Genomic DNA, 16,828 nt, shown 5'->3' on the forward strand with positions numbered 1-16,828 from the left:
GAACCTTGTGAGCGGAATATCTTGAAAAATAAGCGAAGTACTAACTTCTAAACTGGTGTGTGGGTGTATCTAGGCATAAGAAGAACGCTATTGAAAATTGGGTCGCCACGTCAAAATCCAAGATGGCCACCGTCATGTATGTCTGAACCTTGTGAGCGGAATATCTTGAAAAATAAGCGAAGTACCAACTTCTAATTTGGTTTGTGGGTGTATATAGGCATAAGTAAGAATGCTATTGAAAATTGGGTCGCCACGTCAAAATCCAAGATGGCCGCCTTGCGTCTTCCACTTTGTCAACTCATCACTTCACCGACGGGGGACCTAGGCATAACGCTCGTTTTATTTGAGGCCTAGCCTCGATAAGGACAATATAGACTGTGACTGGAGCTCTCAACATTAAAAAAAAAAAAAAAAAAAAAAAAAAGGGTTGTGAAATATTTCTTTTTCCATTGTGTTCGGTTTCCATCACTCACCATCATCTGATTGTCTTCTCTTCTGACCTCTTCAGTACTATCGGACAGTAGATCCTCCACTTTGATCGACAGGATTTCAAATCCTTCCATCTTGTCACCACACTTCTTCACATGATCAGCTGCAAGACAGTTCGGAACATTCATGTGCACTGCACGGCTGCCTGGAAACTCGACCGAAAAGGGATCTGCAAATTCCAGTGCAAAAATTCCTCACTTGGGTGGTGGGGAAGGAGTCAGATAAACATACAAATTTGTATTTCATCAGCTTCATGATGATGTCTATCCAAAATAAGTTCTATTCAAAAAGGAAAACAAAACTCACAGTTCAGTTTCTTTTTTAGAATCACAAATTGATATCGATAGAAATAAATTTCACACCAAATTATTTCATAAACGAGATGCTTTTCCATTCAATGTTGTACCAATGCCTTTCTTAGACAGCAACATCCCTAAAAAACTGTTCTAGGGTAGAGTTGCAGGTAAAACTAGAACGGTATTCGGTAGAGCGCATACCCCCGCCAGGGCTGAACAGTTTGTTTTGTATCCACTGATAGTCCAGCTCTCGATTTGGACCTGAAACAAAATCGAATTGGCTTGTTCTTGTCACCTAACCAACTCATCCCCCCAAGTTTAGTCAAAACTAGTCCATAACTTTTTAAAATATGTTATTTATCGCTTTTGGCCCAATCTCTCGATGGTGAAGAATCACTTAAAAAAGAAATAATTCTCATATCCGAATCCACATTCAGATCTTCACCAAAATCGAATTGGCTTGTTCTCATCACCTAACCAACTCATCCCCCCAAGATTAGTCATAACTCGTCCATAACTTTTATAAATATCATGTTATTTATCGCTTTTGGCTCCGTATGTCAATGGTGAAAAAAAAAGAAAAAAAAAGTAATAATTCTCGTATCCGAATTCTTATTCAGATCTTCACCAAAATCGAATCGATAAGTCCTGGTCACACACACATGTCCACCAAGTTTCATCCAAATCTGTCCACAACCTTTTGAGATATCCTGCTATGCATCGTTTTGGGCCCTATCTCCCAATGGTGAAGAATCACTTTTAAAAAATTCTACTGGCTGGATCCGGATCTAGATTTTCACCAAAATCTAATAATTTTGTTTCTAATAATTGGTAGGAAGTTTCAAAAATCCTCATTAAAATTATGATTTGGAAATTAACTCGATACGAACCTGCCGCAAATCCAGAAGTGGACAGATGACGGCAATGAGCTGGTTTGATAATATCCCAATACAATCGTCATTTAAAACAGTATTTTGTTATCAATTTATGGTTGGAATGGCGTTTGGAATTTAGTGAATACAATTACGATTTTTTATTCGTAATTGTATATCACCCAACTGTATGAAACTACGTCACATCCGTATTTAAATATTTGTTTATGTCACGAATGTTGGTAAAAGTTTATTTTTTATATTAATGATATTTAATTTGTGATTTGAGTTATGCTGTTTGGAATGACAATAGAGAATGACAATAGACAATAGACAATAGAGTTCAAGTGAATGACGAAATGCCGTGACGGTTTCTACTCCCGAAGCGTGACATTTGCAGATCGCAATATGCAGATTCGCCATTGACTGTGTATGGAACCACTCAAACGGGTACGTTTTTTGTGGAAGTCCTTCACGAACCTGCTGTCCATGCTTGATGTTCGACTACAGGAGGCACAGGAATGTGGAATTTGTTGGTTCATCGTTTCCCATTCGCAGTTTTTTTTTACCGAAGTCTTTCACAAACCTGCTGTCCATGTCTGACGTGCGAATGAGGGTGCTTCAGGAATGTGGAATTTATTGGTTTCATGCTTTAGCATTCACCGTTTGATATATATATGAATATATATATATATATATATATATATATATATATATATATATATATATATATATATATATATATATATATATATATATATATATGAATATATATATATATATATATGAATATATATATATATATATATATGAATATATATATATATATATATGAATATATATATATATATATATATGAATATATATGAATATATATATGAATATATATGAATATATATATGAATATATATGAATATATATATATATATATATATTATATATATATATATATATGTATATATATATATATATATATATATATATGTATATATATATAGTAACGGTTTTGAGAAGTGTAACGAATTTGAGAAGTGTAACGGTTTTTGAGGAAGTGTAACGAATGTGAAAAGTATGGTTTTGTTATGTGTAACACCCTCGTAATGTAAATAATGGTCGCAGCCGTCCTCCTAGTTAATTCCATGAAACTTACACGTAGGCCATGATATATCTTTTTAAATAGTGTATTTCCTTAGTCTATGTAGGCTAAATATGTGTTCCCACTAGATTGACTTTGCATTGTATCAAACAAGATAAGCGTAGGCCCTTTCAATTTCCCCAAACATCTCCGCTCTCCAAAGTTCCTTTCAGGAGGGGTGCGAGTGGTGTTCAATCCCGCAAACCGCCATTGCCCATGTGCTAATCTCGGAGAAGAAAAGCGTGTCTCCACCTAGTCATAGAGGGGAGGAGTGAGCCCACCCCACTTGGCCAACCAGCACCGCGGTTAGCGACCGGGTAGGCGTTCCCTCGCAGCCGGCGGCTTGATTCCGCCCGGGGTAATAAAAGGGACTGGAAGGGACTGCTTCACCAGATGGAGATGAGTGAAGAGGTGACATACGAAAGGAGCTGTGAGCTGAGCTGCGAGACGCTCCAAGCCAAAGAGGAGAGGAAACCAGCTAAGGAGAGACGCGCTGAAAGGAGGGGAGATGGCTCCACCAGAAGGAGAGGAGCAGGTTGTGACCGAGCCAGCGCGTGACGTCTACAGCGTCGGCAGCGGATACGCGACGGAGGGTTTTCCCGCCAAAACCGCGAGGAATTGAGAGCTGCTGCCTCCGACCCTGCCTCCCTCTCCAGCAATCACCTCAAGCCCTACCGGCCTGCAATATCCCCCGTAGATTTCCCGATTGAATATCTGCGGTGCGATCTGGTCAACATCGGGTGGAATCGGGTTCTAATCGGGGAGTAACTGTTCGGACGCGGTAATACCAACCGCTCGGTAAAATAACATCTAAAACCGCGTCTGTAACAATATAATATATATATATATATATATATATATATATATATATATATATATATATATATATATATATATATATATATATATATATATATATATATATATATATATATATATATATATATTGTTGCAGACGCGGTTTTTGGATGTTATTTTACCGAGCGGTTTGGTATTACCGCGTCCGTACAAGTTATACCCAATTGGCCCGATTCCACCCGAACGTTGACTAATCGCGCTACAGATATTCAATCGGGAAACCTCTAAAGCGACCGGAAGAGAGGAAGAGAGGAAGAGAGAAGGAAGACAGAGTTCGGAGGAAGAACAGATTTATTATACACACACAAGCAAAAAGAAAGAGCGACCAATATTATTTTACAGCAATGGATGGAAAAAGCAGTCACACAGTGCATCGTTAACTTATTCTATTCAATTTACTTAGCCCCAAGACAACGAGTAGGACAGGACGTTCACACTCACACGGTGGATATTGCAGGCAGGTAAGGGCTTGAGGTGGATTGCTGGAGAGGGAGGCCACGTCGGAGGCAGCAGCTTTCAATTCCTCGCGGTTTTGGCGGGAAAACCTCCGTCGCGTATCCGCGGCCGTCACGCGCTGGCTCGGCACACCTGCTCCTCTTCTCGGGGTGGAGCCGTCTCCCTGCGTTCAGCGCGTCTCTCCAAAGGCAGGGGATATTGCAGGCAGGTAGGGCTTGCGGTGGATTGCGCTCCTCTCCCAGGTCATCTCCCAGCGTATCTCTCAAGGCCTCTCTTGCTCATCTCATCAAGCAGTCCCTTACCGTCGCTTTTATCACCTCCGGCGGAATTAAGCCGCCGGCTCCGAGGGCACGCCTACCGGGTCGCTCACCGCGGTGCTGATTGGCTGTTAGGGCCGGTTCACTCCTTCCCTCTTATGACAAGGTGGAGACACGCCTTTCTTCTCCGACTCAAAGCACATGGCAATGGCGGTTGAAGAAAACCGCCCAAAATGTGGAAGGCAATTGGAAGGGAGGTTTTTCTGGGGAAATTGGAAGGGCCTACGCTTATTTTGTTTGATACAATGCAAAGTCAATCTAGTGGGAAACACATACTTAGCCTACATGGAATAAGGAAATACACTATTTAAAAGATATATCGTGACCTGCGTGTATGTTCTATGGAATTAACTAGGAAGACGGCTGCGACCATTATTTACATTACCAGGGTGTTACCATACCAAAACCATACTCTTCACATTCGTTACACTCCCTCCAAAACCGTTACACTGCACCCTCCTTTCTTCAGGCACATCCTCGGGCCTACTAAACTTTAACTTAGTGTGACACGTAGGTGTAATTCCCTCTACAATTAACCTGACCCTGAGTGTGACAATTTTAAAACACAAATAAGTATGTCCCCCTATTGCATTGCACCCTGTCTAACAGACTCAAGCCCACAGCTAACCGAATTACGGAATTATTCTCAAACTATACATTTACGGTGGGGAGTATTATTTACAATGACGTTATTTCTTATTTACAACGCAACCCAGGACCTGTGTTTTTTTTTTCTTTTTAGGGAACAAGAAAAAGAAATTCCTGTTGGGAGGGAGGAGACAGCACGCATTGCATCGATGCACCAGTACCAATACCACCAAAGCACCCAAAAGCACCACAAAGCACCAAAAGCACCACTCGGTGCGCAGTCACCATGGTTCATAATAAACACAACAAAACAACTGGTGGTGGTCTTCTCCTTTTCTGCTGGGCCGATGTTCTTCCCGACGTCTTCTGGCTTCATGCGGCCTAGTTGGAAATAATAAAAAGCACAACTCGTGTCCATTTTTATTTAGGGCCTCAGGGGCCAACTAAGGGTGGTCCACCTGTTTGGCATAGGTGCCACCTTACCGAGGTCCGCCAGCAAAATTCCCTGGCCACTATGGCCGGTCTCCAACAGAGGTGCCCTGCCCCAGAACCTGGGGTCCATCAAGTGGTACTTGGCCGCAGAACAGCGGTCCATAAAGTGGTACATCAACGCAATGCATGCTGGTTCTGGGGATCTCGGGCGCACAATGGCCACCTCACGCACGCTCCCCTCGGCACCCAATGGCGCACAGGTCATGTGGGAGACAAAAGAAAGACAATTGAGCGAGGGGTAAGGTCACAAGGGTACACGTCAATAAGGCAATGCAAGGCGAAATGCGTACGGAGGGCGAAGTGAGAAAGCTCGTCCCTACCGTACGTCACCCCCCTGTCACCTACACTACCCTTGCTCTTACCCCATATTTACAAAATCTACCCATTTACAAATTCGTCACTACTGTCACGTCTTCCCCATACTTCCTTTACACCAAATTCGTCACCACAATCCCTCTACTTCAAAATTTGCCATCACCAATTCATCATCAATCCTCATAAGGAGGGAGAGATGGAATTACGCACAATGTCACACCCACGTCATGATGCGTCTCACAATTCAAACATTTGCATCATAAAAAATAATCAAAACCTGGCATGGTGTGGAGTACCTGTCACCTCAGGTGAGTGGATGCAGATGGTGTGAGGAGACTTCATCCTAACTACTTTCTAAATGACATTAACACACTTTACACTACCCGGGGTCTTTCCCTGCCAAACCATTGGCAATCTTACTCTATGTGGTTTTAAAAACCAATTCCCATTGACCAAACTGTGGTGCTTCTCAATTTGGGGTCTCACTCCCCCGATTCATCTCCCGGTGCCCTCGCACAATTTCTGGGCTATGACGTGTAGCTCTCCCAGCAGGTCTACCCACCTGCACACCTCCACCACTGCAGTTGCCACCCGAGCTTACCTAGCTCCTCACCCTAACCTATCTAACTGGGGAAGACCCCTCTTGGATCTGTCACCCCACTGGTGCCCTCTGGCACTGGGCTACCCGGGTCCGTCCTCCGGATCCTCGGGCCCCATCCACAACAACTACTACCGGCTCCCAGAGCCCACCTGCGGCCTCACCTGGCCGACATCCTCTCAGTGGTGGAGTGCCCAAACCAACTACACACACTAACAGGCTACACGCCCAGCCATTTCCACAACACTAATGCACCCATCCAAAGACCATTCTTCCACTCGCACCACAGATGCCAATATCCAACCACAATTTACCTATACCCTCTACCTAACACTTACACTACCCGCCCCGGGTATCCGTGATGGGTGTCCACTCTTCCCCCATTCACACCTTCGCACCATCCACTCCACTCCACAATTTCCACCATACTCACTCCACGACCATCCATTCCAATACTCCATTTATTCCATACCATTTATTCCACACAACCATTCTCCATACCTGTTGTTGCACACCTGTGCAATCACACCTGGTGCCACCTGCACCCTCCTTTCTTCCTGGACCACTTGGTCATCACAATACACAATCACCATCACTCACTCATACACTGCTCCATCCACCTGTTCAGTTGCACACCTGTGCAATCACACCTGTTCAATCACACCTGTTCAATCTCACCTGTTCAACCTCACCTGTTCAATCCTCAAACACACGGCATCATCTCAGCTAACTACTCCCCTCTGAAACTTGCGCTTCCCAGTCGTCCCTTTAAACTATTGCGCTCCCACGTCATTATCATCCACACTAAACTACCTGCGTCCCCACTACAGGTATCAGTCACTAACTAACCTTAACGTTACCTAATGTCATCTTCGCTAGATCCCTACAAACGATATATCCTAACCCTCCCGGGCTAGTTTTCACTGCCATACACCCCATAAACTATTGCGCATTTGCCCCACTTGTGAGAGATGACAGAGTTGCCATCCCACCACATGGGGGAGTTCCTACTATCAATTTCGCACACCTAAATCCAACCAATCAAAAATTCTGCCAATCATCTGCCCATCACCTGCCAATCATTACTGCCAATCCTTTGCCAATCATCAAATTTTGCTTCTTTTTTTTTTTTTCTAATTTCGGGGCCAAAACACTATCCTCATCACCCGTCTACTTATTACATCCTCTCGGTGCGCCAATTCACCTCTACAGCCCGGCTTCGTACAGCCGAGCAATGAACGCGGGTTCTTTTGTGCCAGCGGCTGGATACGTCCCGCACTCGGTGCAGGGAAGGAGGTTTACCCGGGCCGAGGTCCCACGCACCACCTCGGCGTGGAGCCATCCAATGTCCCGATCTCGACCTGCCGGCACGTCTCAATAGAAAGTGGTCGCCATGACGACCCTTCCTATCGGGCTGCCCGACGCGCACCGAGGGCCCGATTCGGCTATAAGTCGTTCTAACCTCTAACCCGGTTACCGTCGATGCTTCACCTGGATGCTTACATGCATACGCTACCCCTTTCGTGCTCGTACCTCCAGCCGTTCCCATGCCCCTCGTACCTTTCCTTACACACCCAGGTACACTCATTCCGCTCACCGACTTGGTCACACACCTGACCACCGAACACTTTGGCACACATTCGTCGCTCGCACACCTCACCAACACACCTCTTCGCGCCCCTTCCTCGGTCACCTCCTCTGTGACCATCACAGGTGTGCTTTCACTCGCACACCCAACCACGTGCCTCACGACCAACTCAAGTGTGCATTCCCACACACGCTCTACCATTCCAGGTGTGCATCCTTCCATTCCAGGTGTACATCCTCGCTCACCTGTCACAACCAACTCACGCTCCGTGTCACTCTCACTACTTTCACCTCCATTCTTGACAGCGCACTCACCCTTACTCTCGACAGCACACTCTTTCCTCATGCACCTGTCCGTTACACACCTTTCTCGCGCACACTCCTGCGCACACTCTCCCGTTACATCCTCTGTAACACTCACCACAGGCGTACACTTTCTCGTTACATCCTCTGTAACACTCACCACAGGCGTGCATTCTCCTTCACTCTTGACAGCGCACTCTTTCCCCATGCACCTGTCCGTTACACACCTTTCTCGCGCTTCCTCTTGCGCACACTCTCCCGTTACTTCCGCCGTAACACTCACCACAGGCGTGCATTCTCCCTTACTCTTGACAGCATGCGCTTTCCCCATGCACCCGTCCGTTACACACCTTTCTCGCGCATCCTCTCGCGCACACTTTTTCGTTACTCCCTCCGTAACACTCCCCACACCGCGCTTCCATGTGCTCCCTCGCACACGCGCTACTACCGACTCACTCTCGACAGCACACTCACTGGTCGGCGCGCACTTTTTCCTCACACACCCCATGGTCGGACATTCTCGCACACCTCTTTTTTTCGCACACCAGACCTGTCGCACACTTCACCAACGGCCTTTCACGAACGCCCGGATCCAAACCAATCCCCAAGCCGACTGAAGCTTTCCTCACATCATATACATTGCCACTCACCTTGGCACCTCGTCTCCGCACCTCCTCCGCCACCTGCAAACTTTTTATTTGGTTAGTAAGCAGCACATCATGAGTTGAGCACCGACCTTGTACCAATTCCATTACCTCCTCCTTTATTTCTCTCTTAGTTTCTATCCGTCTCTTCTTAATTTCACTCACCTCTTCTTCCACCTCCTCTAATTTTTGCTTCACCTCTTTTATTTCCCGGTGCGTCTCTTCAAGTTCGTCCTCTAAGGCTACCGTGACCGTCTCTATGTGCATCCTCACCTCTCGGTCCTTCGTCTCCATTATCTCTGTCACCTCGTCCACCCTCATTGTCAGTCCCTCACGTACCATCTGACATTGCTTCTGTGTCGCTATTAATTCGTTTTTAATTTCTTTTTGTGTCGCCTTTAACCCTCCTAGTACCGCAGTGTTCTTTTGAACCTGCTCCGCTAGTTCCCTTTGTCCGACTGTCAGCTGTTCTACTCCCTTCGTCAGACCCTCTATTCCCCCCTGTAACCTAACCGTATTATTTCTCACCTCTTTCTCCATACGCTTCTCACCTCGCTTTACCTCCTCGCGTAGCCCCGAAACCTCCTCACTTATACCTCGTCGTATCTCCTCCGTCTCTTTTGTAGATGCCACCCTCATCTGTCCCAATTCATCCCTCTGAGCATCCAATTTGGTTTCTACCCCGATTTTTACCTCCTCTATCTGCTCTCCCATTTGTTTAATTTCTCGGGCGGATTGCTCCCCTATCTCCCGCAATTTGTCCTCCATCCTATTTTCTAACCCCATTAACCCATTTTTCACCCCCTCTAACCCATTGTCTAACCCCTCAAATTTCTTGTCTAATCCCTTAAGATTATTGTCTAACCCCTCAAATTTAGCTTCTAGCCGTTCCCCCATTTCCCCCATTTTGCCCCCCATTTCCCCCATTTTGCCCCCCATTTCCCCCATTTTGCCCGCCATCTCACCCCCCAATCGCTCACTATCAGCCCTCGCTTCGTCCCTCATTGCCCCCATTTGCTCACCCTGCAGTTTGAGGGACGCCTGCATTTGCGCCATAAATTGCTCCATGAGGGCCTGCATTTGGGCCATCCCTCCCACTTGTGCAGCGGGTGCGGCCGCCGTAGCCATGTGCGAGGCGCCATTTTGCGCGTCTGACACCCCCTCAACCGCCTCCTCATTGCTCTCCTCCTCCCTTTCTTCCACATACATTTCCCCTGGTTCCTGGGTTACCCCTAACCCGTCTATCTCCCCCACCGACATCCGATCGCCTTGATTGTCCATGGCGCGATCTCAAAATTCGGGTTTTTATAAAACACAATTTCGGCAGCTCGTAATTTTGACCAAAAATTTTTTTCAAAATTTGGGCCTAACAAATTTAGTCCCAGGTCCGAATCCGACTCCTCGACACCAATTGTTGCAGACGCGGTTTTTGGATGTTATTTTACCGAGCGGTTTGGTATTACCGCGTCCGTACAAGTTATACCCAATTGGCCCGATTCCACCCGAACGTTGACTAATCGCGCTACAGATATTCAATCGGGAAACCTCTAAAGCGACCGGAAGAGAGGAAGAGAGAAGGAAGACAGAGTTCGGAGGAAGAACAGATTTATTATACACACACAAGCAAAAAGAAAGAGCGACCAATATTATTTACAGCAATGGATGGAAAAAGCAGTCACACAGTGCATCGTTAACTTATTCTATTCAATTTACTTAGCCCCAAGACAACGAGTAGGACAGGACGTTCACACTCACACGGTGGATATTGCAGGCAGGTAAGGGCTTGAGGTGGATTGCTGGAGAGGGAGGCCACGTCGGAGGCAGCAGCTTTCAATTCCTCGCGGTTTTGGCGGGAAAACCTCCGTCGCGTATCCGCGGCCGTCACGCGCTGGCTCGGCACACCTGCTCCTCTTCTCGGGGTGGAGCCGTCTCCCTGCGTTCAGCGCGTCTCTCCAAAGGCAGGGGATATTGCAGGCAGGTAGGGCTTGCGGTGGATTGCGCTCCTCTCCCAGGTCATCTCCCAGCGTATCTCTCAAGGCCTCTCTTGCTCATCTCATCAAGCAGTCCCTTACCGTCGCTTTTATCACCTCCGGCGGAATTAAGCCGCCGGCTCCGAGGGCACGCCTACCGGGTCGCTCACCGCGGTGCTGATTGGCTGTTAGGGCCGGTTCACTCCTTCCCTCTTATGACAAGGTGGAGACACGCCTTTCTTCTCCGACTCAAAGCACATGGCAATGGCGGTTGAAGAAAACCGCCCAAAATGTGGAAGGCAATTGGAAGGGAGGTTTTTCTGGGGAAATTGGAAGGGCCTACGCTTATTTTGTTTGATACAATGCAAAGTCAATCTAGTGGGAAACACATACTTAGCCTACATGGAATAAGGAAATACACGATTTAAAAGATATATCGTGACCTGCGTGTATGTTCTATGGAATTAACTAGGAAGACGGCTGCGACCATTATTTACATTACCAGGGTGTTACCATACCAAAACCATACTCTTCACATTCGTTACACTCCCTCCAAAACCGTTACAATATATATATATATATATATATATATATATATATATATATATATATATATATATATATATATTGTCGCGATCCCGGCTGTTCAAATGCTTCCAGCACGGAATACGGACGTTAATGTCCGGGCTTCAAGTAGTCCACGGAGTGAACAAAAGAGAACTCAATAAACACAATTGTGTTTTAATCGGCCTTCTAGGGGTAAGGCACGATTATTTATTGGCTCGATCACACAACCATAAAAGGTAACAGGATGGACTACACTGCACCAAGCCTGCAGGAACGGTCGGCACCAGGAGCTCCAACCAGGACGCAGGTAATATCTCTCGCGGTTCCAACCGACGACCTCCGGGACTCGGAGGGTAACAGGATGGAATACCGCACAAGGCCGGCAGGAACGGTCGGCCAGTAGCTCCAACACGAAGCAGGCAATCACTCGCGGTTCCAATCGACGACCTCCGGGACTCGGAGGGTAACAGGATGGAATACCGCACAAGGCCGGCAGGAACGGTCGGCCAGTAGCTCCAACACGAAGCAGGCAATCACTCGCGGTTCCAATCTACGAGATCCGGGAATCACTCGTTCTCTTCCGGAGTTACTCGCTCGTAAAATACAGAACTATAATCGACCAGCCCAACTCGGCTGTCGTGAGGATTCAAGGAAAGCCCTCTTGATATTTCCCACTCGGAGCCTTCGAGACGCGTCCGTTGCACAAGATGGCGACCGCGCTCTATGACCCTCCACCAATCACGTGCCGAATCGCCTCCCAATCGCGTGAGGCTCCAAGGAGGTCACGTCACGTGGTGGGCGGGGCACTCATTTTCGTGAGAACAAAGGTGGTTTCACCGGTGGTTTCTCACAATATATATACAGTGATCCCTCGTTTATCGCGGGGGTTACGTTCCAGAACCCCCCGCGATAGACGAAAATCCGCGAAGTAGCGACCATATTTTTATTTTATTATTTATATATATTTTAAAGCTATATGACCCTCCCCACACTCTTATTAACCTTTCCCATACTCTTATAAACACTTCCTATACTCTTAAACACTTTTTACACTCTTAAACATACGTAATTTTAACAACATATAAAATTCTAATGGATACTCACCATTGAAGATACTGTAGCGACCCATGGGTTCCCCAAGCAAGACCAACATTAGAATCTCCTTGCTCCAGCCGGTGACGTCACCGGCGGGGATCCCCGGCGCCAGAGTGGCTGGTCACGTGACCGCCAAAGCGTGCCACGCGTGCGGGTATAATCAGCTACACCTGTTGATCACGTGACCACCAAGCACGCCACGCTTGAGAGGCGTGGCTTTCGGTTTCTGGTTGTGCTTTATAATTCAGCCCGATAAACGGGCTTTTCAGTGTTCCCGAGTTGGTTTTGAGAATAAATATCTTCTCGGACGAGTTTGTGTCTTGCCCGTCATTTCGTCCGTATCAAGCAAGAGCCCCGGCTCTTCAATACTACAACTTGCGTGATGAAGATGATGATGAATTAGCTGTGCAGTACTGATGACGATGAAGGGGATGACGATGATGAATGTACTGCACAGCCAGAAAGAGCATTGCAGTTACCCATTACGTGGGTAACTAGCGCAAGTGGAAGCTGCCGCATCTGCGTTTTCCAAACGCACGACTCTTTGTCTCTTTGTCTACTCTTCTACTGTACACTATGTACAGTATTTTATTTCTTGTAATATGTTTTAAATACTGTATTTTTCTTATTTTTTTACGTTTTTTAATTTTTTAGGCTAGAAAATGCTTATTTTACCACAAAAATATTTAAAATAATAGTATATAAAAATACATTTATACCACAAAATCCTGCGATATAGCGAAAAATCCGCGATATAATTTTACATATACTAGCGAGAAAAACCCGCGATGTACCGAAGCCGCGAAAAGTGAACCGCGATATAGCGAGGGATATATATATATATATATATATATATATATATTGTTACGGACACGACTTATTAAGATGTTATGCTGGGCCGAGCGGAATGGCCGCCGTGTTCGCACAAGTTATACCCGATTATACCCGAACGTTGACTAAGTCGCGCTATGCTAAATCAATGGAGGAAAAGGACACAACGGCTGGGATGAATGATACGACACCAAGGGTACAGTTCTCAAGACCTCCGGAGGAGGATATAATATTTGTATGCAGAGCGTTGAGATTACAAGGACAAGAGGTACAGCATAGGAAGGTGGGTACTTATACACGGTCTTATCTATCCCCAGACAGACCACAGATAGACGGGACAAGACTGACTCACACAGGGATCGATGGCAAGTAAGGGCAGGTAGTCGCTGGACAGCACAAGGTGCACCTTGGCTCAGGGACAGGATAGCGCGGTCCAAAAGATGCAGGGAGGTATCGTCGCGCTGGAGGTGGCGTCTGGTTCTCTTCAAGCTGGGGGCGCATCTCACGTCACCTCCGGTAAGTCGCTGCGTATATCCCGCGGGGAGTGACACGCCCTCGGCTCGCTAGCTCCGCCCCAGATGGAATCGGTCCGCCGCTTCTTATTGGGTGCGGGGGGGTTACCGGGGCTCCGCCCTTGACGAGGAGCTGACAGGCAGCCCCTTCGTGGTAACCCCGTCGGAGCACATGGGCAATGGCGGCTAACCAAGCCGGAGTGAGGACGCGCACTCCCCGCGCCGCTGCCGCGCCGCCCCCGCTGTTGTTGTAGTTGTTGTTGCAGGAAGAGATGCGGGCGGATATGGGGAGGTCCTAAACTTGCTAACAGGTGCCATACAATCACATTCTGGTGCAACGAAGTGTCAGAATTAATGGAAACGAGTCCTTAACTGACAGAGACTAAGAATAACTAGCAAGATGTCCTATAGTTGTCTACGTGAGATGCGGTGGACCTGGGCACGACATTTAAGGGGGGAAATAGGGGAAGGTCGGCTCTACTGGGTGTTGTTTACAGACAATGGGACTAGGGAGTGGGGGATTGGGGATAGTTGGGGAGTATTGGGGAAATAGGGGAATATTTACAAGCGGATATGGATGGAGGCCAAATCCCATATCCGCAACAATATACATATCCGGGCCACCCTCCGCGACAGCGGCTGGGTCGACAGGCTCCCCTGGGTCCTGCTGGGCCTCCGGACGGCGCCCAAGGAGGACCTGCGCGCATCCGCGGCGGAGTTGGTCTTCGGGCAACCGCTGCGGGTGCCGGGCGAGTTCCTCCCCGACTCCACGGCACCATGGTCCACGGCACAGCAGCGCTCCGCTCTGCAGGAGACCGCCCAGAGGTTCGCCCCGGTGCCGACGGCACGCCACGGGCACCCACCGACGCACGTCACCCCGGAGCTTCGCACGGCGGAGTACGTCTTCGTCCGCCACGATGCCCATCGGACACCACTGCGGCCCCCGTACGACGGGCCTTTCCACGTGCTGGAGACCGGGGTGAAGCACTTCACCCTGGACATCGGCGGTACTCCTGACCGCGTTTCTGTGGACCGCCTCAAGCCGGCCCACCTCGACGTGGACCATCCACCGCCGGTGGCCCGACCCCCTCGTCGGGGCCGCCCCCCTGCGGGCGGACCCCCGGCACCGCCCAGCCCCGCCGCCACGCCGCCCCCCGGTCCTGCACCCATCCCAGGGGCAGCCGGAGGCATCCCAGATGGCATCCCTGCATCCCAGACGCCGCCAGTCGCCAGGGGGCGCTTCGGCCGGGTCATCCGTTTGCCCCGCAAACTGACCCTTCAGGTGCGCGGGGATTCTGGGGGGGCGCGTGTGGCGGACACGAAAGCACTGACGTGGTGACATCACCCCGCACACCAAGTGGGGGTGGGCCACGCCCGGGAGAGAGGCGTGGCCTCACGATATACACGGGGCGCGCAGCCATGAGCAGCTCAGTATATACAGTGAGCTCTTGAATAAAGACTCTTACAAATTACCGCGTTGTCCGCTTCCTCCTTGCTCACAAGCAGCGCGCGTAATACCGCGCTTTAAAGTCATCAATAATAGTGATGTCATCAAGTATGCTTTACAGCCAAAATGAATCCCGACCCAGCTATAAACTACCGTCCTGGTGTTTCACAGGCAGGGTGATTCATCAGTGTATGTGACGTCCCTCGGATGGACGTTAAGCCGGGCGTCCGTCTGCCGGGATTCATTGGTGGACGTTAAAGATCCCCCGGTGTCCATCGCACAGAGTTCGCAATGTTAGAATATATTTCAAAAAGTTGTGGACGGATTATGACAAAACTTGGTGGACGAGTTGTTTTTGTGACAAGAACAAGCAGATTGTTTGGTTCAGGTCCGAATCCAGATCCGGCCTCTCAGTGGATACAAAATGTAAACTGTTCAGCCTGGCGGAGGTTTGCGCTCTACCGAGTACCGTTCTATTTTAGGTCTGTTTACGAGTTATACCAAACTTCCAACCACAATATCAATATTAATATAACAGCACTACACACACAAATGCACACAAACGCCATTGCAACTCACCTGGCACAGAAACGACCCCCGAGTCGGTTTCCATCTCAGACGACGAACTTTATTTTCCCAAATTTTTTTCCTTCCGGGATCCGCAGGGAATCTATACATTTTGAAACCCCTCTCTGATCGATTGGTGCATCCAATGGCACAGCATCCTGCCATTTTAACAACAATGATGATGAGCTATCGACGGAAACAAAATGGCGCCCCATGACCCACGTGACCAGAAATCTATGAGGCGCGTCAAGTCGCTACTGGAAGTATATCGGGACTGTAGTCGCAACTCTCTATATACTGTAAACGACCCTACCCCCTGTCCACCCAAACACAAATTGAACGCTTATCTTCGAGCCATAGCATCCAATGCAGGCACCGTGTGAACGTAAAATCACGTGATTCGCCCTAACCAACCAGAGTCTCACGATGCTGTCCATTAAATCACGCACGCAGCGGAAATGACGAAGTGAACACGTGATCAAATAGTCACATCGTTGACCGTTATCACAAAATTATTGCAACTCCAACACTTAATTTTAAATATAACGCTGAGTGAGGTTGCCGTAAATATGTCCTTTGAGGAATGATGCATTTAATCGTAAAATCACTCAGGAGACAGAGTGAATGTGTCGATGTGAGGAAACTAGTGCGGTTTTTTTAATACACCACAAGGACAACGTTCTCACAATCTCATTCTCACCTCATTTACAAGCATTAAGCTTCGGTAAATGAAGGCAGGCAGATTGTTGCAAACACAATTATACGGAAGCCTCTTCCCCATTGCCTCCATCCTCGCACCAACATGTTTTCTAGGTTGCCTAGCAACCGAAAGGGTTGTGACGCCCAATATAATTCGACAGCAAGACCTCTCTGGTCTGTTTGAAGGCAG

General features: G+C 47.8%; 1 protein-coding gene across 2 annotated transcripts in view; it reads right to left on the bottom strand.

The window, feature by feature from the left end:
- Positions 1–16,415, bottom strand: part of LOC144889514 (E3 ubiquitin/ISG15 ligase TRIM25-like) — a 31,733-nt gene extending 15,318 nt beyond the window's left edge. The window contains exons 1-2 of one of the 2 annotated variants that reach the window (XM_078769993.1): positions 15,952–16,415; positions 474–592 (exon numbers count right to left, since the gene is read on the bottom strand). In XM_078769993.1, the coding sequence (XP_078626119.1) occupies positions 474–592; positions 15,952–15,985 (153 nt within the window). In that variant the 5' untranslated portion in view covers positions 15,986–16,415. Of the gene's footprint in view, positions 1–473; positions 596–15,951 lie in introns of those variants that run through there. The other variant, XM_078769994.1, reaches the window with a different exon arrangement.
- Between the last annotated feature and the right edge of the window lie 413 nt (positions 16,416–16,828).

The sequence above is a fragment of the Myxine glutinosa genome, chromosome 1 (assembly GCF_964187855.1).
Source record: "Myxine glutinosa chromosome 1, kmMyxGlut1.1, whole genome shotgun sequence".
NCBI lineage: Eukaryota > Metazoa > Chordata > Myxini > Myxiniformes > Myxinidae > Myxine > Myxine glutinosa.